This window comes from Brachyistius frenatus, unplaced genomic scaffold (assembly GCF_029030835.1).
Source record: "Brachyistius frenatus isolate BFR_SWC_R1_liver_20210118 unplaced genomic scaffold, ASM2903083v1 Contig_7, whole genome shotgun sequence".
NCBI classification, from domain to species: Eukaryota; Metazoa; Chordata; class Actinopteri; family Embiotocidae; genus Brachyistius; species Brachyistius frenatus.
In genome coordinates this window covers 4496818-4521863 of record NW_027210606.1, presented here as the reverse complement: position 1 = coordinate 4521863, position 25046 = coordinate 4496818, and the positions used below count along the sequence as shown (strand labels likewise).

The 25046-nt window shown below is 43.3% G+C and overlaps 2 protein-coding genes across 3 annotated transcripts in view; both read left to right on the top strand.

Moving 5' to 3' along the window:
* LOC138615833 (protein sidekick-1-like) overlaps positions 1–11031 on the top strand; it is a 242936-nt gene extending 231905 nt beyond the window's left edge. For both annotated transcript variants that reach the window (XM_069689684.1, XM_069689685.1), the window contains 9 exons: positions 2597–2783; positions 2885–3022; positions 3105–3266; positions 3925–4050; positions 4537–4701; positions 5187–5324; positions 6966–7086; positions 7203–7332; positions 9174–11031. In XM_069689684.1, coding sequence (XP_069545785.1) covers positions 2597–2783; positions 2885–3022; positions 3105–3266; positions 3925–4050; positions 4537–4701; positions 5187–5324; positions 6966–7086; positions 7203–7332; positions 9174–9479 — 1473 coding nt within the window. In that variant the 3' untranslated portion in view covers positions 9480–11031. The remainder of the gene's footprint in view (positions 1–2596; positions 2784–2884; positions 3023–3104; positions 3267–3924; positions 4051–4536; positions 4702–5186; positions 5325–6965; positions 7087–7202; positions 7333–9173) is intronic.
* Positions 11032–14415: 3384 nt separating this feature from the next.
* LOC138615836 (zinc finger protein 585A-like) lies at positions 14416–23381 on the top strand. Its single transcript, XM_069689695.1, has 2 exons — positions 14416–14611; positions 17371–23381. The coding sequence occupies exon 2, from the start codon at positions 17511–17513 to the stop codon at positions 20592–20594; it is 3084 nt and encodes a 1027-aa protein (XP_069545796.1). The 5' UTR covers positions 14416–14611; positions 17371–17510; the 3' UTR covers positions 20595–23381.
* Positions 23382–25046: the final 1665 nt, after the last annotated feature.

The following is a 25046-nucleotide window of genomic DNA, read 5'->3' as shown; positions in this document are numbered from 1 at the left end:
GGTCAGTCATTCGTAATAGAAGTCCTAAAGAAACAAACAAGAGCCTGGAAATGATGAAATGTCTCCTCCATCCTGTTTTTAAAGACGAGCTCTTCACCAAAAAGAAATAGTTGGAAAATATGTTTAAAATTCTTGATCTTATGAAATAATATCATGATTATGTTTATCCATGACAACTCCAAACTGTGGGGTTTTTTTTGTGGGTTTTTTTTTTTAGTAATTGAGATGGCCTCACACTGAATACCAAAATAGATCCATTAAACACACTGGAGTGAAATAGAAAATGACCTGAACTTTTTACTACGCTATTCGAATAATGTATCACCAGAGATATTGGCTATTTTCTAAACTAAAATGTTTAAAATTGAACTACCCCCTTTATGCAGAAGGTAATGCATTTTGATTTTAAATTGAGCATATGGATGAGTTGTTCTGAATCTCATTATTGTAAGAGCCCGTGGAAGCGCAGACATGGTAAAATGCTGCCCTCAAGTGCTACTCACACGCTGCTACTTCCTAGTTTGGAAGTTGTAAATATAGCTGATGGTCCTCTGTAGTGCTGCCCGTTAGGAATAATAACAAAATGGACCCCTCTGCTTCGCTCTTGGCTGTTTTACTTTTCAAACCCTAACTGGACAGCGACAGTATGCGATGGAGGAAACACTGAATCATGAATTGCCAAAAAAACGTCCACATAAACATTAATCTTCTTTAATTGTCGCCACAAATCTGAATACTAAACCTGTTTCTAAAACATCGCTCCTTGATGTTATTATTATTACTGGTAGCAGTGTTGCAAATCTTAGCGTCTTCACCGTCCTGTTCATCATTCATCTTCATATTAGCAGTAAAAGTAAGTGGGACCCTCTTTCTCACTTTGCATGCATCTTGATGGTCCACCACTGTTTCACTAATCGAGCGACATCCAGAAAACTGCCGGTAGATCAGCGGCTCTGTGCTTATAAACGCTACAGTTTCATCATCTGATTACAAAGTGAATGAGCTGAGGAACCACGGACTGTATGATTAGATACCCGGGTGGTTGATTGTCGTTGAATGCTTATTGAAGAAAAGGTGTGCATGCTGCAGCTGCACAACTTCATATCTCCAATTCACTGTGCTCTAATGCATATTTAGGTTTCTCTGAATGTTTCATTTAATGCTAAAACATTTAAAGTTATAATAAATGAGAAATGGTTAGAGCTGCTTTAGGGTTTACTCATTTTAAAGGCTCTTGTGTACACAAGATACATGTCCCTCATTCATTTCTAATGAATCCATAACCTTGCTGTTAGTCTCAGATATCAAATACTGTATGACTGACTGTGGTGGGAAAGTACGGGCAGTTCCCATGTACCATTAAGCCTTGTTGAAACCTGTTGTAGGTGAAAATATGTCCTATTCATTTAGCTAAGTCAAAACAATTTCTCAGTCTGTAGAAGAACAGATTAAAGCAAGTAGCTGTAGGTCTGAAGAAGAATATTAACGGAGCAGGAGGTAAGCTGTTTTCATGCATCAGGTCGATTTTGTTACTGGTTATGCTTTTAAATAGGCTGTCCAGTATATTACACTGTTTCATTAAAATAATAACACCTGAACCAAAATACTGAACACATTTACAAATATTTTGCTGTCTCCACATCAGTGAGGAATCACACATTTCTCAAATCACCACAGTTGCATGAAACTGTGACGCTCACATGTTGCAAGCTACAGGCTACAAAGTCTTAATATATTGATGTCATTTAGGGTATAATAATCCGGGGGAACCTTTGTTCTATTTCTTCTTAAGGGCATCGCCTAATGTAGCCCATGTGTCTTCATTACCGTCTTAAACCTTAATGGTCTCATCAATGAGTATTGATTCATTCTCACATGAACATGTGCTCACACAGTACAGAGGGTTGCAGTGGCATGTCTGGCAGGCAATTAAGATTTCATTGTACATATTTGAATGTGTGATTACTTGCATTGAACCAGAGGTAAATATTTTGCTGTGATAAAATAGCACTGTATACATTTTCTTTAGGTTTAAATGATGACTGTGGCTCCATTACAATGGATAACAGCAAATAAAAAAAGCTAAATTCTGACTCCCGATGTTGTTTGACCAAAACACCTCCCCCTCCCCCACCCCACAACTATTTTACAAGGACACTCGTTGCATCCTGGGCTTAGTGCTGTCCAAGATGATTGGGATTGGTCTTAACACACAAACAAGCCAGAGGGTTTCCCCCCAGTAACAGAATAACATACGGGTGCTTTCAGACCGTCCTCCAGCATTGGGGCAACGCGCCGCAGACAGGTCTGGATGTGTGAGACCAGCTGTTCCAGCACCTCTGTTCCCAGTCATGACGACCTACAGCCTTGAGTAAAGGTTTAAGGCAGTAAAAGTAAAGTGTCAACACCAAAACTAGTCTCATCTTAACCAACTTCTAAAACTGTTAAAAGCGTGTTTATCTGAGGACTTAGGGAGCAAATGAGAGAAAGTAAATCACACATAAAGTGAGGAAGAAGAGGAGAGGGCATGAGCAGTCGAAGCTGTTCGGGGTAACAGAGCCAGCGCTGTTGACCGAGTGTGTTTCCTGCATTGCAGATCCACTACTGGGAGAGAGACAAGCAGAACCAGAGTGAGAAGGTGAAGGTGATTTTTGTCCCGGACACCCGAGTGCACCTCACTAACCTGACCAGCTACACACCTTATCTGGTCACACTGACTGCCTTCAACACGGCTGGAGACGGACCCCCCAGTGACCCTCGCGGGGCCCGGACCCTGCAGTCCGGTAGGAAGTGGAGACATCTAACCAGCATCGCAGTAAAGTCTTTCTGATTGCCCTCACTCCCCTAACGTTTATTTTACTTGTCGTCCTTTATGTGTCCGCAGCCCCCAGCCAGCCCAGCTACCTGTCCTTCTCTGAGGTGACAGGAGGAAGCGTCAACGTGTCCTGGGGGGCTCCGCTCACTCCTAACGGACAGCTGGAAGGCTACAGGGTCGTCTACCAGCCCACTGCTCCTGTTCAAGGTGTGCGCTCACACAAACGTGCACGCACTCACAGAAGTACAAGTTTGTTCCTACACTGACTTCCCTCTGGTATTGTCTGTAGGGGTGAGTAAAGTGGTGACCGTGGAAAGGAAAGGCAGCTGGCAGCGATGGCTGACGGTCCGGGACCTGATCAAAGGAGCAACGTACGCTTTCAGTGTTCAGGCTCTCACAGTCAGCTATGGGCAACCCATACAGGCAAACATCACGGCTCAGCCTGTGAAAGGTAGGTCGTGGCTATGTTATGTTGTGGGGACGCATCTGTTTATAGTCATATTAGGGCTGCAGCTAACAGTTATTTTATATTATCAATCATTCTTTAGTTTCTTTTGTCTGTTGACTAATTAATTATTTGGTCTATAAAAGGTCAGAAAAAAGTGAATAATGCTCATTATCATTTCTAAGCAGAATGTGAAGTCTTCAAATGTCAGTATAAAACATTACAATATTCAAATTATAGTAACAGAAAACAGAAATGTTTTTTGCTTGAAAAAGTAAACTACAACGTTTCAAAATAGTTTCTATTAACTGACTAATCAATTCATCTTTTCAGATCTAGACCAGAATATAGAACAAGGCTCAGGATAAGGTTCTGGTACGGGTCATGTGCCATCTGAATAAGACCTGTGCTCGTGTGACACTGAAATACACAATGAAAACTATGTGCTGTTGTGTCCTCTGACTCATGCAATTCATCATGCATGATAAAGAACATCTTACTTTGGTATTTGTAGTCATATCAAATCATAAAATGGCCGTGCTGTGATGTCATGTTTTAGGTTATTTGATGGGATTGTGACATTTATGCCAACTACCAGTTCTCAGGAAATTAATAGATGTCAACACAATGTCCTCCTAAGAGATGTGTCTTTCTGACACTCCAGGCTCGCCGGGGTCACCCATGGAAATGTCCATCTCCAAGACGTCCGCTGCGCTCGCTATCCACTGGTCAGAGGGAGACATCGGTGCAGCACCTGTGACTGGTTATGTCATTGAGGCTCGTCCCTCAGGTGAGCTCCAACACCAACGCTTCACACGGGTCAGCCACGACGTCCTCCACATTCACCTTTTCATTATGTTTACTAATTCCGTTCATTGATCAAGAGGGAGTTTGAGTACTACCCTGCATTAAACTGTTGTAAGTGCAGGTTTTTTACAGATTCATTAAGGCCCGCTGTGCAAATCAAGTCAGCCGTAATTTCCTAATGAAGATTTGCAGATACAGAAAGGAATGTCTGTGGTAAATTGTTTAAACACTGCAGGAGCGAGTGTAGGCTGGGGTTTAATTCTGCTGCTGGTAATAATGGATATAGCTCTTTTATTAACAGTAATAACAGTCATTACTGCCAATGCCACATTATCATCATCATTATCATCTTAAATGTAATCTGACAATTTATCATTTTCTTTAATCACACTCTGACTTTTGAAAGGGACTACTTCTCAAATGGTCCTTTTTCTTGTCCGTCAAACCCCGACTCTCCCTCTCTGTGCAGATGAAGGAGTGTGGGATTCCTTCATCAGACTCCTCCCTCCCAGCAGCAGGTCCGTGTCGGTGCCGCTGGAGCGCCTCAGATCAGGGATCAGCTACGAGTTCAGAGTCATCGCTGTTAATCGCTATGGTTACGGACTGCCGAGTACACCCTCTGCTGCTCTCGCTGGTAAACACACATACACACACACACACACACACACACACACACACACACACACACACACACACACACACACAGACGGAGTGACAGACGTCTGTTGAATACAGCTTACTGGAGGAAATCACTGTAGTTGTTATGCGCTTTTGCTGCCATCTAAAGGCAAAGTCACGCAACTACAACTACTTACTGAGCATTCAGAGGACAGTACTGATAGTATAGCTTGTTTATTGTTTCCCATCTCTGGCACATCAAATTGACCAGTTTCTCAGTAAATTTCATCATTTATGAAAATTCTTAAACCCGTCTATTAATAATATGTGTGTCCTAAACTGAGCCAGGAATTTGATGCTTTCAATCCTCTTTTTTTCAAGTTAAAAGATCAGGTCTCAAAAAGTATAATTTATATTTTGTTGTGTTCAACACTGGGAGATAAACTACAGATTCAAGGGCTGAAGCTCCTGAAACGTTGATATTTCTCTGTGTGGCTGCAGCGCTGTCCGAGCGTCCTTTCTACGAGGAGTGGTGGTTCCTGCTGGTCATGGCTCTGGTGGGACTCATCCTCATTCTGGTCCTTGTCTTCACGCTGCTGCTGCATGGACACAGCACCAAGTACAAGGCCTGCGGCACAGGTCAGTGGATCTACTGTTCAGTCCCTAGTGCTGTCATGACGTCCCCGTGGAGACATTAATTCAGCTGTGATGCAACACTGATAATAGTAAATTAGAATTGGTAAAGGATGAATCTTTCTGCCTTCGGCCACATAAACTTTGTTCCACTCAGCCTCAGCAGGCTCAGCAGACAAACTCTCCACAGATTTATCAGTGTCTTCCAGATTTATCAGTGTCTTCCAGATTTTGTGGCTCTGACAAGTTGAGACGTGTATCAGCACAAGTACTGCTTGTAGAGGAAAACTGCCTCCAGCAGTGTTGTTCCTGCAGGACTACGATCGGTAGGAGGAACCTTGGTCAGGATGACTCAGGACAAACAGCACCCTGAAGCATCTCAGTAGTAATTGTCTCTCTCAAGCCCAAATTAAAAACTTTGGTTTTTTTACATGGCTTTAGGTTACGTTTTGTTTTACTTGTGCCAAAGTCAGGTAGTTTAGCAGCTCACAACTACAAAAAATAATATTTACTATATGAAAGTAAACTGGTAAATCTACCGTTGAATTTAACTTGAAGGAAGGTGACTTTTAACGCAGCACTATAAGGTTTCTAAGATTTATTTAGATTTATTTATCAGCAGCTTAATGTAATAGAGCTTGTAAAAGCTTTAAAATTCACGATTGTGATACTGAATGATTCCATGTTTTTTTAACCAAAGTCCAAACTGCCACCTCTGTCTTTAGTATTTCATATTCACATCTGGACAGTTCTGTTGTATCTGAGCTCACACCGCCTCCACAGGTCGATCAGAGAGCTGAGCTCGAAGGTCGGAGTCCTACTCAGCACCAACATGAGATAAAGAACAAACTTCCTCCTCATTATGACAAAACTCTGTTAGTTTGTGTGATGCGTTGCCCAGTTAAAGCACATGGAGGCTTTTCTTCCTGTTTTCCTCTCCGTTTTCGTCTCCTCTCGGGCTTCCTGTGATGTTTTCAGTGGTGGGCACAGAAGTCTGTGTGTGTGTGTGTGTGTGTGTGTGTGTGTGTGTGTGTGTGTGTGTGTGTGTGTGTGTGTGTGTGTGTGTGTGTGTGTGTGTGTGTGTGTGTGTGTGTGTGTGTGTGTGTGTGTGTGTGTGTGTGTGTGTGTGTGTGTGTTTGTTTGTACGTGTGTGTGTGTGTGTGTGTGTGCGTGCGTGCGTGTGTGCGCCCTGACAAGCGCAGGTTACATCAGGACAGCTGATACCTTGAGTTGCCACAGAAACCTTGGCACAACCTCTGGGCAGTGGAGCGCTCAGACAGTTTGGGCGGTGCTGCAGGAGGGGAGAGAGTGCAGGCAGGACGACCCCACAAACATAAACAACAAGAGTCAATGAGTAAATTAGATTTTAGATTTCAATTTAAAGCATGGCCTTGTCTCCTTCTGTTGTCTCCTCCTGTATTGTTATTGGTGGAGAAATGATGAAGGTTTTCTGTGTTGTTGATGCCCGACAGCCAAATTATACGTCCCACTTTAATTCGCTTCTTATTCTGAGGCTGAGGTCGCTGAATGCGCAATAGATAAACAGGAGAAGGCACATGAACTCTGTGCAGCAGTTTCTGCTGAACTGCATTGGATGTTTTATTTCTTTGAACCAGTTTCATGTGTTTCCTTTTGTTTTTCCTGCAGGGAAGCACGTGTCCACAGTGGAGGAGTCTGTGACGCTGGACAACGGAGGTTTCACTGCTCTGGAGCTCAACAGCAGGACGCTGAACACCAAGAACTCCTTCCTGAAAAAGAACGGGACCAGGTGAACACACACACACACACACACACACACACACACACACACACACACACACACACACACATGTTCCTGTATCTGATCCTGAAAGAACAGATTTAATGTCTTACATGTGTGTCCAGGTCTCCTCCCCGGCCCAGTCCAGGTGGCCTCCACTACTCCGATGAGGATATCTGTAACAACTATAACGGAGCCGTGCTCACTGAGAGCACCACCCTCACTGAGAAACCCACTGAGGTCTCTGAGTCAGAGGTATCTCTTTCTAGCTGTCCGTCTCTCCCTCGCTCTGGACAGGAACTTGTGTTACCGACACATCGAGAACTCCTTGTTTCTCCCTGTCAAAGGACAGAGGGTGTCACACAAACCACTTGAGGCAAAGTTGTGATGAAATTGATTTAACAGCTTCCCCAGGTTCGAGCCTGAGCTCTGACCTCCCATCTCTCTGCTCTAATTTCCTGCCGTCTCTCTACTGCCTCCTGTCAAATATGTGTGTATTTCACTTTAATGTTTCATTACATTATTTGAGGACTCCCTCGTTCATTTCCTCACTGCTTGCTTTAATCATCTCCTTCCCTTTTATACATTTGAATACAAAAATCGAATCCAGAGAAGAAGGCCATTTTTACGCTGTGGTGAAACCTAATTAAACAGTTGTGTCCTATTTTCAGAGTTTAACCTGGAACATTTCTGATATGAAATTCCTTGAAAATACAATAGAAATAGAAAAGTGTCTGTGCTGCACTGATGTTGTTCTTGTTGAAGAGAGAAAGCAGATTAAATGTCTAAAATGACTGAGCTCTCAAACCTTCTGCCTCCACCACAGATTCAACATGATAAATTAGCTGAAGGGCCCCTGATGATGACTTAGGGCTCTTTTTTTAATTATCTAAAGTGTACCACCCATGTGCATTTTATAAATCCACTTTCTATAGTTTAATAGCAGATAGTTTGAGCACACAGTAAGATGCATGGCTTCACAGGGATGGTACTTTAACTCTAAATTAATCACAGGACTGTTTTATGCTTAACATGAAATAAACCAATCAGAGTTTCTTTTTCCATTTACTTTTAGAACCGTGTGTGCTCACGCATCGCTCTTAATTTAGCTTTTGCTGTTATAACAGTGGATTTTTAGCATGAAAGAGCACTTCTCTGCAGAGCAAACAGCAGATTGATGTTCACAATAATAATCTTTTTTTTATTTTTAATTCTTTGCATGTTTGTGTGTTGCTGCTCCTCCTGTGTATGTAACACGCAGAGTGAATGCGCATTACTATCTTAATATGCCCTTAAAATCACAGTAAAGTATCGCACCATTGACCAGGTTTTTGTTGGTCACTTTCTGCAGAAAGCACCAACAGTGCTCCTGAGCACACCGCGGTTTAAGACCGACATGGCTGCAAGTACATTTGCTATTTTAGCAACGTGGACAACTGTGTTGATCCCAAACTACTTAAGATACTTTATGCGCTTTGCACCTGGTGTAAGACGGAGTTCTTAAACATCATCTGATCATGTAACTTTAGACAGCTTCAAATCCAAGAAAAAATAGGCAATGACACCTGTTTTACCCTTTAAAGTCTGTTCACAGGCCTCACTGAGTTCCACTGTGTATGTGTCTTAAATCTGATGAATGTGAGCATTAAAACAATCTGAGGAGTTAAAAGGTTTACCAGACCTCCTCGTTTCAGACGGGAGGACGTTTTAGCTGCCGCTCGCATAACACACATCTGCGACCGAACTGTCAGCAGTCGAGCTGCATTGTGGGTAATGTAAAGGGCAGGTTTTGACAAAGTGACATGCTTGAGATAAAAAAAAAAAAAGTATCGCATCTCTGGTTCTGCTGCATCGGTTTTGATGATTGTTTTTAACTGTCCAACAACTCTATAGGCGTTTAATTCTAAATATGTCCACTCAGTTTATTATGTGTTTGTCACTTTGATAAGTTGTTCATCTAACCCCTCTGTGTGTGTGTGTGTGTGTGTGTGTGTGTGTGTGTGTGTGTGTGTGTGTGTGTGTGTGTGTGTGTGTGTGTGTGTGTGTGTGTGTGTGTGTGTGTGTGTGTGTGTGTGTGTGTGTGCGTCTCTCTCCAGTTAACAGACAGCGACTACGAGGACGAGCAGCCGAAGCACTCCTTCGTTAACCACTACATGAGCGACCCCACATACTACAACTCCTGGAAGCGGCAGCCAAAAGGACTGAAAGGCATCGGCGCTCCTTTTGGCTACGAGGAGTGCGCCACCGTGGACACGGAGCCCTACTACCAGACCGTGGTCACCCAGCACAGCACAGGCGGCACCTACACGCCCACCGGGCAGCCTGCGCACACACACGTCAACCCCAACACCAACCCGCCGGGGTCGCGCACCCCCGTGACGGGATTCTCCTCTTTTGTTTGACTCTAGAGACAAAATCTGCACAAAATAAAACACACACACACACACGTACACATATTGAAGGAGGGGGGCCGGCGTGTGTTTGGACAAAAGGAAACCGAGCCGGCGGCTTCGGAGGAGAGGGGAGGACGAGATGAGGAGACGTGGGACGGACTGGTGACCAAACAGCCCTTCGTGCCCCCAAGAACTAAACTTACACTTCTCACTCGCCTTCTCCCCTCGTTCACAAAGACCCCGCGTCGACGGGTGTGTGTGTTGCTCTCTTACGCCTGCCTCTGTGTCACTGTGCTCACACACACAGTTACTCTTCTCGTTTTCCACACATTCACAGCGACGTGCTCCGCCAGATATTCATGCCGAGTCCGTAATGCGTTTAACGTCGAGGTGGAAACGCAACCTCGAACTGGTGGAGCCTGGAATTCCTGCACAAAGCTCTGTTGTCTGTCTTTACACGTAAGTGCACAAGTACACACACACACACACACACACACACACACACACACACACACACACACACACACACCCCCTCTGATGCGTCATTTCAGCGTCTCCCGCTGGGAGAGAGAAACTTCAATGCTGCGGCGAGTTGTTCAAAGACGGCACAGAGAGGAGCAGCTTTTTCTGACGGACTGGTTCATGTACACAAACACGGAGCTGTCAGCTTTAAAAGACCGCCACACAGAGGAGGAGAAAAAAAGGAACGATCAATGATCACCATTTTTGAACTTGAAAAGGACGGGAGAGTGAGGCAGAGGTTCTTCAGAACATGCGGCATTCTCCGTGTAAGAGTCATTTCTGACAGCGGCGTGTGATGTTTGAGTTGGAATATATGAAAACCATGTTTTTTACTGCCTGTTGTCAGCGCTCCTTGTTCCGCAGCCTCCCGAGTCATAATGCTTGCACTGAACCAGAACCCCCAAAACATTTCACCTTCCTTCTGTTCACGTTTCATTTTTTATAAGTGTGAGTGTGACACGTGTGCGTACAAGCATGCGTGTAAAACGCCTCGGCGCTCAGTTCAGAAGCCCGTTCATCCGTCTGCGTAGTTCACCGCTAAGCAAAGTGTGCCATTGTTCGTACATTTGTATTTTTAAGAGGGATTTTGTACAGGGAAACCCTTTTTACTCGTGTGCTGTTGTACGTTGTTCGACAAGATTTGCGTAACTTAAAGCAGCATTGGAGAGAGTTCACAAACTGATGAGACACAAATGAAGGAATCCTTAAAAAAAAAAAAAACAGCTGCAGTGACTTGAGAGCGAGTGTGGAACAAGTACATGTGATGTTTTAGAGAATCATTCTCGTTCACACGGAGTATGATTGGACTTTGAATGGTGAAGCCCCGTCCATCTGAACCCCGGCTTCACCTCCAGGAGCAGTCGGGACGACACACGTGGACTTTGTACTTCTCTTTAAGTGCAAACAGAAACCATCTGTAAGTTTCCTGCTCATGTATAATTTAAAGGTCCATTACCCGACCAGGCAGCCAGCGGCCTCCTTCACTCTGTCACGCTTGTTTTGAGCCCCATCCAGTGTGTGAATAAATGGTCATTGTTTACCAGTGTGTCTGCGTGGTCTGTTTTAACAGCGCCACCTGCAGCATCTTCTACATCACATGAGCTGAATTAAAGATGGAAGAACAGAAGGGATCAGTGCAGCCAGGCCTGCGATTGTTGTTGGTGTCTTTTATTGAAGTTGTAAAAGAAGGGAAAGGCCGGAGCTTTATCAGCAGTGTTTCAGTGTGTGAAGGGTCCCCGTGATACACTGCTCGAAATCCAGGAAACTGCAGACAGCAGCTGGTTGAATTATTAAACGATGACGTAAGAGATCATTTATCAAAGACAGACAGCAGTAATTACAATCACAGCGTACACTCTGAAAACTGTCACATAGTGATAGAAGAAGTGGTCAGATTACTTAAGTAAGAGTACCAACACAACAAATTACGAGTGAAAGTCCTGCATTCTAAATCCTGAAGTAAAAGTACGAAAGGACTTCAGAGAAATGTCTCCTGTGACGGACAGCATTTGACTGTTGGACAGAGATGATCCCAACTTTTAGCTCTGGCCTTTCAAGACAGGGAGAAAACAATATCTTGTTGTAAAACATGGAGTAGTTTTACCTCTTTGGGCCTCAAATTGTTGTTTAATGAATCCGTTTGAGAAGTTTAGAGTGAAAATCCCAGTTTGGTGGAACTGCAAATAACAATTTCTGAAATGTGACAATGACATGCTGCTTCATTGTAAGGGTAGAAAAGTTGGGAATCAGGTTTGATCTTTAACAAGACACATCATATTATACATATTATACCAAAAGAATCTTAATCTACAAAGTAACTTTGGTAGTCATAAATTTAGTGATATAGAAGCATAAAGACGTTTCCAATAGAAATACTCAAATACAAATACCTTCACTGAACTACAGAACTACACTTACTCTGCTACCATACAGTATGCTGTCAAATAAAATGCTGGGTCACCCAAAAGAAAAGTGGTAATAAAAACCTTTTGAGATATAGCGGGTAAAATAAGTATTGAACACGTCACCATTTTTCTCAGTAAATATATTTCCGAAGGTGCTGTTGACATGACATGTTCACCAGATGTTGGTAACAACCCAAGTAATCCATACATACAAAGAAACCAAAACAAATAAATTAAGTAATGTGTAATAATGTGAAATGACACGCAATCTGGCCCCTTGTCAGTGCAAATGAATATCAGCTGGTTCAGTCCCAACTGATGGCCTATAAAAAGGTGTCTCATTACCAAAGTGTCACACAAGAAACATCTCATGATGGGTAAAAGCAAAGAGCTCTCTCAAGACCTTCGCAACCTTATTGTAGTAAAACATACTGATGGCGTCGGTTACAGACGCATTTCTAAACTTCTGAATGTTCCAGTGAGCACTGTTAGGGCCGTAATACGGAAGTGGAAAGAACATCATTTCACCATAAACTGGCCACGACCGGGTGCTCCTCGCAAGATTTCTGACAGGGGGGTGAAAAGAATTATCAGAAGAGTTGTCCAAGAGCCAAGGACCACTCGTGGAGAGCTTCAGAAAGACCTGGAGGCAGCAGGTACAATTGTTTCAAAGAAAACAATAAGTAATGCACTCGACCGCCGCGGCCTGTATGCACGCTCGCCACGCAAGACTCCATTGCTGAAGAAAAAGCACGTTGAAGCTCGTTTAAAGTCTGCTGCACAACATTTGGACAATCCTGTGAAACACTAGGAGAATATAGTCTGGTCAGATGAGAGCAACATTGAACTCTTTTGATGCCATAATACACACCACGTTTGGAGGACAAACAGCACTGCACATCCCCCTAAAAACACCAGACCAACAGTGAAGTTTGGAGGCGGGAACATCCTGGTGTCGAGCTGCTCTTCAGCATACGGTACTGGCAAACTTCACGTAACTGAAGGAAGGATGAATGAAAAAATGTACCGAGACATTCTTGATAAAAAAAAAAATCTGCTGCCATCTAGCAGGATGATGAAGATGAAACGAGGGTGGACATTTCAGCAAGACAATGATCCCAAACATATAAAGCTGCTAGAACGGCCCAGTCAATCACCTGACTTGAATCCAAATGAAAATCTATGGAAAGAACTGAAGATCAGAGTTCATAGAAGAGGCCCACGAAACCTTCAAGATTTGAAGGCTGTTTGTGTGGAAGAATCGGCCCAAATCACATTTTGCAAACGACTAGTTTCTCCATACAGGAGGCGTCTTGAAGCTGTCGTTACCAACAAAGGCTTTTGTACAAAGTATGAAATAAATATCAGTAAGCGTGTTCAATACTTTTGTCATTTCACATGATTACACAACTTAATTTCTGAACTTTTTTTGTTTTGGTTTCTTTGTATGTATGGATTACTTGGGTTGTTACCAACATCTGGTACAAATTTCATGTCAACAGCACCTTTGGAAATATATTTACTGAGAAAAATGGTGACACGTTCAATACTTATTTTACCCGCTGTATGTCTGAGATTTCTGCCTGCAGTCAAATGCTGAAAGCAGGATCACAAAATCATAAATCAATGAAATAAATTCAAAGCACAAAGAAACACCATATAGATACATTTTTTTTTTTTTAAAGAAGTAGAATAAAAACCCTTCTGAATGAACATGTAAAACCATTAATTACAGGTATTTGATTCAAATACCATTTATGTTGATATGTAATTAGTTTCACTCCCAATTCCAGGTAATTTATTTTGACAACTGACGCGCTAATTAGCCAAGCACTCATTAACACTGATGAAAATCTTCAGCGCAACTCTAAACAAATAGGATGTAACGAGAATATATTAATCATAATTCATTGTCACTCTGCCTGATTACGGTCTGATTATCCGACCAATAAAAATGTGTGGCACGTTACAGAGACGATGAGATTGATGTGATGTACTGTTTGTCTGAGACGGGAAGTTACAACAAAATAAAAACCATCCCAGATTTCAGCTTCATGAACGTGAACGTTTGTTGCCTTTCCTTTGAACCATTTTAATGCGTTTCATTAATCATCGTCAGTCATTTTGAATTTGCACTTTCGCTGTAAGAAAACCGGTGTTGTCATGAGGTCATTTGGGGGGGTCATCATTTGCAGCTGTTGTACAAAGCACTTAAAAATCAGCTCTAATTCAAACCAAACTACAGCTGCTGAAACATCTGCAATGTAACTCCGATAAGATCAAATATTTAATTGACCTCCTAACGCGTACACTTCAGTTACATTATACTTGTAACGGGGTATTAGCACCGTGTGGTACCCGTACTTTTACTTCAGTAAAGGACCTGGGTACTTCCAGCTGATTTTCACTGACGTTACGCTTCGTGGTTTGCGGTCGTGCGTCTCCCAGCCAGCAGGGGCCGCTGTAGGGCGGTGCCACGGGACCCCCGGGGGGGGGGGGGGGCTGTTGCGGTGTCCGGAAGAAGGACTGTCAGCATGGCGGACATATTTTTATCACTTCATGCTTCGCTTTTTAGCCAAGCGGTTTGGTGTCCGGTCGCAGCGTCAGCAGAGAGGCGATAAGGCTGCGGGGAGCTGCGTGGTCCCGGCGGCGGCGGCGGCTCGGAGCGGAAGCTGCGGGTCCGCACACGTCGTGGTTTGTGACCCAGTTTGGTCGGTGAGTTTTCGTCTCCTCCTCTTTCATTGCTTCACACTCACCTCGGTGCGTGTTGTTTCCTCTGCAGCTGCGTCTACAATACCCTGTCGCTGTCGGTTAGACGCTGTAGAGGGAAAGAGAGGAGACGACGTACCGCCGATTAAAGCCGCTGGTCCGCTCAGTGCAGCTCGTCACAGGGGCGCAGCCTGCAGCGCATCACGGGGGCGCAGCCTGCAGCGCATGAGGGGGCCCCGGTGGCTCGGTCCGGTCATCAGCCAACATGGAGCACATCCTCTAATTCATCCTCCAATTTAAAATAAAACTTAATTCATCTAAAAGGCAAAAAGATCCTGCAAATCTTTTTTTTTTTTTTTTTAACATCTAAATATATAGTTTTCCTTACTGCATTCACAACGGGGTCTTGGGGCCATTGTAGGTCATTAAAGTGAAATTAAACTATTTGTCTATTTGCTGCACACCCTGCAGCCCTCTCAGGAACCCCCGGTCGGAAACCATTAGGTTGGGAACCATTGAGCGAAATAACTTGACGACATTACAAAGTGGATCAAATTAGAGATGTCACAACATTCACAGACCAATCAGCTAAAACATTAAATCCAATGCGTTCAATATGATACATCAGCCCAGAAATAAATCCTCCTTTCATGATAAATACAAGTGGTCATTCAATCTGATTGAGAGAGATGTATATTTATTTTAATGGTCATTTTGGAGACCTTAATTTTCAGTAACTACACTGTTACACTGAAATATGCTCCAAATACTTTGTCAACCCAATTAATTTAAATGGGATGAATACATGGATACCAGATCAATACCAGCCTTTTGAAAATGAAACTAGCACCGGTGTGTTTAGCCTGTCGGCAGCGTTAATGTCTCGTATAACTGTTAGTACTCTATTATAGCCACAGTGTGTTAGAGCATGATGCACTTCCTCTGATGTGATCTACACTCAACAAAAAATATGAAGTGAAACACGCTAGTTTTTGCTCCTATTTGAAGATCTAAGAATTATTTCATACACCCGAAAGGTTTAATTCCCTCAAATGTTGTTAAATTTATAAAAAAAAAAAATCTGCATCAGTGAGTCCTCTTCTCTAAAATAATAGTTTTAACACAATATCACAGCTTTCACAAGTTTTGAGAGTGCGTGCATTTGGCATCCACTGTATACGTGTTGAGTGTAATTATATATTTATACTGTTTGCCGTCTTCCTGTTGCTGTTTTATGTCCAAAATGGTGCCGAGACTGACTCGGTGCCATCCCGCAGTGGTTGTCAAAAAAGCACCACAGGGAGGGGAGGCGGATGACAACGATGTCCAGCTGTCCGTTGTAAAAAATGTTGAGAGAGCCACATCAATGAGTAATTATAGGGCAGTTCATGGTATTTTTCTCTCAGCTGACAGGGACGGAACTAGAAACCAGAAACACATGGTCCTGACAACACCAGCTGTATAACAATAAGCATCTGCAGTTAATCTCTGTTCAGTCCACGGGCCCCCTGAAGCCCCCCCCAAGCTCCCTAACAGGGCCCCAGTCACTACAGGCTCAAACACTTAATCTCTCAAAAAATGTGTAGTAAGCAGAATACGTGAAGTATTTCCCTCATGGACCGAGGTTCTGATCACACACCGACTGACAAATAGTACAACTCATTCATTTTTTTTAAATGTAAAGTGTGTCAGGGACTTCAGCTAGTTTCCATCAAGTTGTTTTAGTGAGTCAACGTCTTCAAAAAAATGTATTTCAGTGTTTTTAGAAAGCTTTGTCTGTATATTCAGACCGATGGCTGGTGTCTCGTAGATACCAGAGTCTTCCACTTCCACTGTCCTCCAATGGTTTTCATCATAGTTGTGCACAAAGAGAAGAAACACACACACACACACACACAGTATAGATCTATGAGTAATAATTAATTAAGTTCTGTGTTACTTAAAAAAAAGAAATTAGGAGCACACAAAGAAGTTAAAAATGTTCATGTAGAAGCAGATGCACTCTTTGGCCATAAAAAGCTCTGTAATCGAACATGAAAATAATTATTAGTTGCATTGTTAGTGATCAGACACTTTTATTTAAATCATTTTATCAAGAACATGACATGCTAGTTTATTTTCACACATATTTGTTAGTCTTCAAATGTGTTCAAATTCATTCATTCAACCTTTATTTATACTTTATTATTTATAATGATTTAGAAATCATTGAGAGTGACTCATTTACAACGACATCGAGTCACTTACAGAGCAAAGAACAAACAAAAATAAAAACACAATGCCAGCGATCACAACAACAAGACAAGTTGACAGAGATGAGACTTTACCACAGTTAACTGTTTACTGTCAGATGAAGGAAGATTAACCTGAAAGATGAATTAACATCAACAAAAACATAAAATAAGAAGGTTATAAAAGAATCATTAAAATATAAGTTATGTAGTTTGATTAGATAAAACGGAGTAATTATATATATGTATATTATAATGGCGAATTAAAATAAAGCTTCAGAAATATGTGAAAGGAGTAAGTGAATTGATTTTAAGGAGAATCCAAGAAAAAAACTTGAGGTTTTTACAGGACATAGTGACAGTGAACTGACGAGCAAGATGAGCTTCGTGAATGAAGGTTTTATTGGAAGATTGTGGTATCAGACTAAATAGTTGAAGCTAGGTGTACCTGTCGTGCTTATTTTATTGCGACAGATTGAAATTACATATCAACTCATTTAACCTGAAATTGATTTGTGTTTGTTTATTTTACAGTTCGTCCCAGATGGACCAGAGCGGCACGAAACATCAGGAACCAGATCACAGACTGAAGAGGCTGACATGCTAATTCTGTGTATTTGACTCAAAGAAGAAACTAACCGGCCTCTTTGAGCAAAACACACTTCAATCTAACAATGGGTGAAGTGACGGTAGAACTCGATGAGGACGTGACGAAGCCGGACTCCTCCACGGAGACACTCCCGGAGCCGCTGCTGATAATCCTCTCCCCGCCTCCACCCTTCCTGCCTGTCCCCGGTCAGCCGGCCATGCTTTGGCCTAGATGGCTAAAAGCTTTTGAGAACTACATCGAGGCGCTCGGTGAAAAAGAGCTGGTGGACTCCAGTAGGTGTGCGCTCCTACAGAACTGCCTCGGCCCAGAGGGGCAGCGCATCTTCACGACGCTGATCAGGAAGGAAACCGCGTTCGCAGCGGCCATCTCGACGCTGACGGTTTACTTCGGCTCCGATCACACCTCTCAGACGCAGCGCCTTAAATTCCACCAAAGGGCTCAGATGCCCGGTGAGACTGTAGGTCAGTTTGTCTCGGCGTTAGGAGAACTGCTGAAGCCTTGCAACTATGGAAACCTACAGGACCGACTCATCCTGGAGCAGCTGATTGAGAAAACAAACCAGCCACAACTCAGAGAGACGCTGCTGCTGGGGAGAGACACTCTGACCTTGGCCACAGCGTTGGTTGTTGGTAAAGAGGTGGAAGCCGTTTCACATGAATCTCAACTTTTTGATATTCATGAGGTCAGTGTGGACGTTGGAGACGATCCAGACCCACCTGTTCAGAGAAAGGCCAAGAGAGGACGGCCGAAGCGCGGAGAGGAAAGGAAGAAAACAAGCCCGCGCTTGACTAAAACCCCAAGAAAACCTTCTCGACACAAAGAGAACTTCTTCTACAGCAACGATAAACTGTACCACAGCGACAACGATGAAGATAAGTCGAAGAGGGCTAATCTTTCCGGTAGCAAAGCAGATGAGGGTGATAACGGAGTCTCATCATCATCATCCCCCCTTAAGATAGAAGAGGAAGACTGCGACAGAGCTAGTGATGGTGTCAATGATGATGATGATGATGATGAGGAGGAGGAGGATGACGATGATGATGTTGAGGATGAAGATTTTGTCCTTTCTTCGACGAAGCGAAAAGGCCCCCACTGTCCCATCTGCAGCAATCGCTTCAGAGACGCACACAAGCTCGCCCGACACATGAGGACGCACACCAAGGAGAAGCCGTTCAGCTGCCCGGTCTGCGCCGTGACCTTCAGCCAGTCCTACCACATGACCCGACACCTGAGGAACCAGCACGGCGCCGGCCAACACGTCTGCTCCACCTGCGGGAAAAGCTTCGGGAGCTTTGCAGAGTTGCAAAGTCACAAGAGGACGCACAGGTCGCGACTTCTGTCGTGTCCGGATTGTCATGAAAAGTTCACCGACGGCGATGCGTTTTCTGGTCACATCGTGTCGCACGGCAAAGCCCGGTGCACCCAAACGGACGGGCGTCGGGAGAGCGATAGAATTGAAGTGAAGAGCGAAGAAGTGGCTGTTGCAGACTCGAGTAATGGGGATTCTCCGGGTAAAGAATCGGAAGTCGGTGTTACAACGAAAGACAAGAACTCCGGTGAAGCTGCATCTCCAGACGGAAGCAAAAAGAAAGAAAAAGACGGCGCCAAGACGAAGACAACGGGACATTTTTGTCCCATCTGCGTCGGCCGGCGCTTCAGAGGGCCAAACAAACTCGCCAGACACATGAGGACGCACACCAAGGAGAAACCCTTCAGCTGCTCAGTCTGCGCTATGACCTTCAGCCAGTCCTACCACATGACCCGACACGTGAGGAACCAGCACGGCTTCGGCCAGTACATCTGCTCGAAATGTGGGAAAAGTTTTGGCAGCTGGCTGGAACTGAAAGCTCACAAGAAAACTCACGTAATCGAAGGCCTGACCTGTCTCGCATGTGACAAACAGTTCAAGGAGAAGGCCGCACTTGTGAGTCATCTTAAATTACACAAGAAGGTGGACACCAGCCCTCGGAGCCTCATCTGTGGCGATTGCGGCAAAGTGTTCGGCCGGATGTATCATTTGAAAAGGCACATCGTGACGCATCGCAAAGCCACAAACGGCGAGTGTTACACATGTCCTGACTGTCAGAAAGACTTTGCCTTCCCGGAAGACCTCAACAAACACCTGGAGATTCACGTCAAAGAAAACAATGGCATGTGTCCGAAGTGTAACGAGACCTTCAGCGGTCCGGAAGAGCTGGAGATGCACATGGGCGTTCATCAAAAGTCGTACGCCTGCAGCACCTGCGGGAAGAAGTTTAAGGTCGAGTACGCGCTGAAGAAACACGAGCAAGGTCACCAGAACGAACAATATTACTGTTCGCTGTGCCGCAAACGCTTCCTCAAGCTTTCTCACTACAAGAGGCACATCATGGTCCACAACAGGCGAGAATCTCGATGTCCACACTGCGACAGCGTCTTCCTGCAGCTAACGGCCTTGAAGTATCACCTGCGGACGCACACCGAAGAGCGGCCGCACCAGTGCACCTGCTGTATCGAAACCTTTGAGGAGAAGGAAGACCTGGAGCAACACTGCCTCAAACACAGGAAATTCAAGAAGGAGCGGCCCTACTCGTGCACTCGGTGTGACCATGCTTTCACCACGTTGATCGAGCTGACGGAACACATGAGCTCACACGAGGGAGAGCAGCCGCTGACCTGCCCCGTCTGCGGCAAGACTTTCCTGAATAAGACCAAGTTGGAGAAGCACCTGACCATCCACACGGGGGAGAGACCTCACCTCTGCTCCATCTGTGGCAACGGCTTCCCCTCCGCCGCCAGCCTCAAGCTGCACATCCACATCCACACCGGAGAGAAACCCTACCAGTGCTCGCAGTGCAGCAAGAGCTTCAGGTCGTCCAGCGGGCTGCGCCTGCACAGCAGGCAGCACATGGAGGTGCGGCCCAGCTACGAGTGTCCCGAGTGCGGCAGGACTTACGGTCGCATGACGGAGCTGAAGATGCACCAGCGCTACCACACGGGAGACAAACCGTACGCATGCACCTGCTGCAACAAACGCTTTATCAGCAAAGACAAACTGAACGTTCACATGAGGACACACACAGGGGAGAGGCCTTACTCCTGCCCCCACTGTGGACAGACATTTACACAGACCGGAGACAGAAACAGACACATCAGTAAATATCACTAGTTACTGTAGAAACAAAACTACACCGCAGCTTCAGTTGTTCGTTTTGATTGATCGTTCCAGTGGTTTTGCATGTTTGTCGGGGTGGGCGATATTAAGAATGCAGTCAGATTCGGATATGTGTCATATTATTCGAGAAACTAAAAAAAAAAAATAAGCCAAAATGTGTTGGAAACATAACTGAGGCGAACGTTGGCTGCCATGAACCAGACCAGAGGGGTGCACTACGAAGCGAGTTACCCAGGTTTTCTTGAGCTGGCTCAGCAAAAGCAGATACTCAGAGATAGTCGGTACGACGACGGTGGTTATCAACCCAGGTTTTCTGCTTTAGGCTCTGTGTTCACACTAAAGAGGTGTTTGCAGCATCTGACCAGTCACAAACATGGACGAGTGTACTCGGAGCAGAGCAACATAGGTTACAAATGAGGAGCAAACTATCATTTTTTTTTTAAATATGAAGTTAAACACATAATCCGAGCTGAAAGCAGCACAGCTGTTGCTGCTGAATACACAAAGGATGTGGAGAAAATTGCTGACTGTGTGAATACATTGAAAAGCTTCTGATATCACCTGACCATAAAGTGCACAGGAAGATCTGATTAATTACATGTCCGTATTCCATTAAGTTAATTTATTCTTAGATGTATTCTCGACGCGTTTGAACGTTTTAGTCTCATCCTCCCACCTGCAGCCCCGGAGGTGTCAAACACACTGAGGAGCAAATAATAACATAAATACACATAATTTAAAGCGGTAGAAAGGTTCACTGCCAACGTCCAAGTACAACAAGTGTAATGCTTTAGTGCATCAATCAGTAGGATAATATCAGTAAAAAAAAAAACAATAAAATGAATCTATACCTCATAAAAATCACTGGGGAAAGGCAGAGGTTTGTCAGTCTCTGAACACCGTCCCTCCTCAGAGGACCGTCTCACCGAGCTCCACGGGATCTTCTACCATTGGTGATGACATTATTCAGAGAGAATTGATTGGTCAGCAGGCTGTAATTTGATCTGTTTTCATCTGATTTCTGTAACATAACCTTCTCCTGACCGGGTTAAATTTGCAGCATAAGTTACCATGGTGATCTAAACCAGATTAAAAGAGAGCCGGCTTCTTAACGCTGACAACCCTGGCTTTAGTCCCAACGTACCTCGCATACCCACTAATCTCTCTTCGTAGTTCAGCCCTCTGATCAGCTGCATGGATATCCGAGTCTGGCCTCGCTCCTTTTGAAGATGTTCTTTTCCATTGGAGCAGCCTTTAACCAATCAGCATTGATGACCCTGTGATGTATGTTGTGTGCCAAAACCCACCAAGCTGTAAACAGCAGTGCACCATTGTACACTTCATTGCTTTCATTTCTAGACATTGTTTTTGCTCCAGCTTCAAATCTCCAATTTTTGCTACCATTGCGTCATATAGCTCTACCACTGCCGCCGCTATAGCAACTACACTTCAAAACAAACACTCAATTTCAACGTCATCACACTTAGCAGCCCCCACCAGTCACTGATTGGTCTGCCGTTCAGAAATGGCCTGAGAACTGAAGCTGTTAGCAACAGTCAGGCTAATCATGGACCCCATTTATTAATAAATGATAAGGTCATTTGATGTTTTTGAAAACAAACAACACTCATAGATCTACTGTGATATGTTGGAGAAATGGAGGAAAATACAACCTGAAAATCAACCACTTGTCAATCAGTAGATTGATCTCCATGTCTGAGATAGTCTCAACAAAGAGGAACAGTTTTAAGTTTTATGTTTCAGTACTTTACAGAAGAAGATATGTATTTATTCAAAAGCCTTGGATTTACTAAAAAAAAAAAAACGGAAGTCATGAAATCTTAAATGTCTAAACACAAGCAGCCATAAAAGAGCTTTGTTAGTGATGATTAAAACCAAAACCTGTCTGATCATAAAGCAACTGAAGAGCAAGAAAAATCTGCACTTAACTTTTACTTTGTGCTACAGACACGTTTTGGTTTGAATTTATTACTGGATTGTTCAGGGGGTTTCCAATTTTCTGTTGACTAAATGAAATCAAAGCTGGAAAATTATCATTTTGCCTGTTTCTCAGCCAATCATAAAAATGTACTGCTGAAAAATGTAAACAAACAATCAGCAAAATTACAGTATTTAAAGACAATCTGATATTTAAGGTTTAATACTCAGCTTCTTAATGCAGCAAACCCCGAAGCTCACATCAGGACTCTCATGTTTTCTGGCTTTGATTTTCTCATGAATGCAGTGCTTTGTGCTTTCTGCTTTAAACGTCATTTGATTAACGAGCAAAAACATGCAAAACCACCACACTCGTGTCCAAAATTATTTGCCCGTGCGGAGTTCACAGTTTGTGTTTGTTCTGCGGGTTTCATACCTGCAATAATGAATTCACTACGACTCATGAAGACGAATACACTACAAACGCTGTGCATGACCGTTTTGTCTTTGTAGCTCATCTCTCTCCGCCCGGGCCTGACGAATCCTTCTCATCGAGCACTTTGGTCTGAAGCATACGAACAAACTGTAACTCTACTGACCAGCATGTGAACTGTTGGCCTTCGACACACCTCCTGACAGAAACGACACTAAAAGGTTTCAGCGATCACAATTCAATATTGTTATTTTTGTCCTGCACACCTTCAGTATGTGGGTCATGATGTTTTTATTCTGTTTCGTTTCAGTTTTTGATATCTTCGTTGGGGCTTGTCTGTGAGCAAGCGTTTTGTTTACCGTGTTTAAAAAAAAAAAAGTGCCATGAAAATAAAACTATTGTTCACTCGACTAGTTCTTGTTGGGAGTCCGTGTAAGAACATGTTAGCTGCGTCGTATCGGTCACCCTCAAGCAAGTGAGAATCAGTCGGGTGTAAATAGAATTAATGAGTGAATGTGCCTCCATATAGTTTATATCTATGAAGTATTTAATCTGCTCTAATCCTCGTCTGTGGTTGACTGCTGGGACTCCAAATAGTCTTTTATCAGTGTGTGTTCGTACAAGACTGTTTTATGATGAAGCAGCATTATATTCAGTCAGATAAGCTTTGCTGATTAGTGATAATACCTTATCACTAATTATTATTGTCAAAGGTAAAGTACACATGTTTGAATACAACAAACGAGATCAATCATCACAGAAAGCCGTGCAGACATAGTGAGAGCAAAAGAACGAGAGTCTCTCTTTGTTGCCCCTGCAGATAAATATGTTGCAGCTGTAAGAGCTGATTAGTGATTTTTTTTTTTTCTTTCCTGAGGGGAAAAATTCAGGTGTAATTAGAGCATTTGTGGGCATAAAATTAAAATGAAGGAGATAAAGACAAGTGATTTATATTAATAGTCTTACAAAATAAGTTATATTAACTGTATAATCAAATCTGTCATTTGTAAACCCTGGAGAGTAATAGGTAGATAATCAATAATCCAATAATGAATTGAAAAGGAAGGAAAAAGAATATGTTCAGATGAAGGCCAGAAATAATCAGACTCCAACACAAACAGTGCAACACAAAGTACCTCAACTTTCCAGAGATAGAAAATATCAACAGATCATTAAAAAAAATATTGGACATGTATTTTATTTTAGTTTGAAAGCAAACCAACACAACAGTACCAAATGTGAAACACGGGTAAGTGATGTAGCTGCAAATGGTTAATGACTGAAATCATGTAGACAGAAGGAAGACAACACGAGCACCAAGACTGAAACAGGGACGTGATGCGTGAAATTTATCTAAAGACAAAAGTAGATCTGTGAATGTGAAGTGTGCGAGTCCGAAGGCACGGCAAGTCTGTGGACTCCTGTGACAGTGAACTGTAATAACACGGGTTGGAGAGGGACACTTTGTGGTGTCCAGTGTTGGTTTATAATCCGAAATGAGTACAGGACTATACAAAGAAGATTCCTACACGTCACATGTAGGAAAAACACAGATATAAATAAAACAAGTATGGCCAAATTCTATTTAGTTTCATATATTCCACTTCATACATATTTGACAGGGAAGTACTGGACTCTTCTCCATTCATTTGACAGCTATAGCTACTTGCAACATTGCAGATTAATATTTTACACACACAATCTGTTTATAAAATATGAATTGTTATAGATACAACTACCAAACAGCAGGCTACATTTAGTCGGTACAATTGGCTCAACCTTGATCAGATGGAACATTAAAGCGCTGCCTACTTGTTCATATATTAGTAATAACACGGGCGCACCCATCGACGAAAACAAATTCTTTTGATAACTTTTAATTCCAAACATGTGAAGAGTGTACAGACTAAATTTCAAGTCGGTCCGACAAAATCTGTAGGAGTTCGTTAAAGTACAACATGTCTGAATCGCCAAAAATGGCAACTAAATTCAAAATGTTAGACCTCCTGTTGAGTTGAGTAATGGTGCGTTGGAACTTTTTTGTACATCTCAGTGTGATACACGTGTCCACCGGA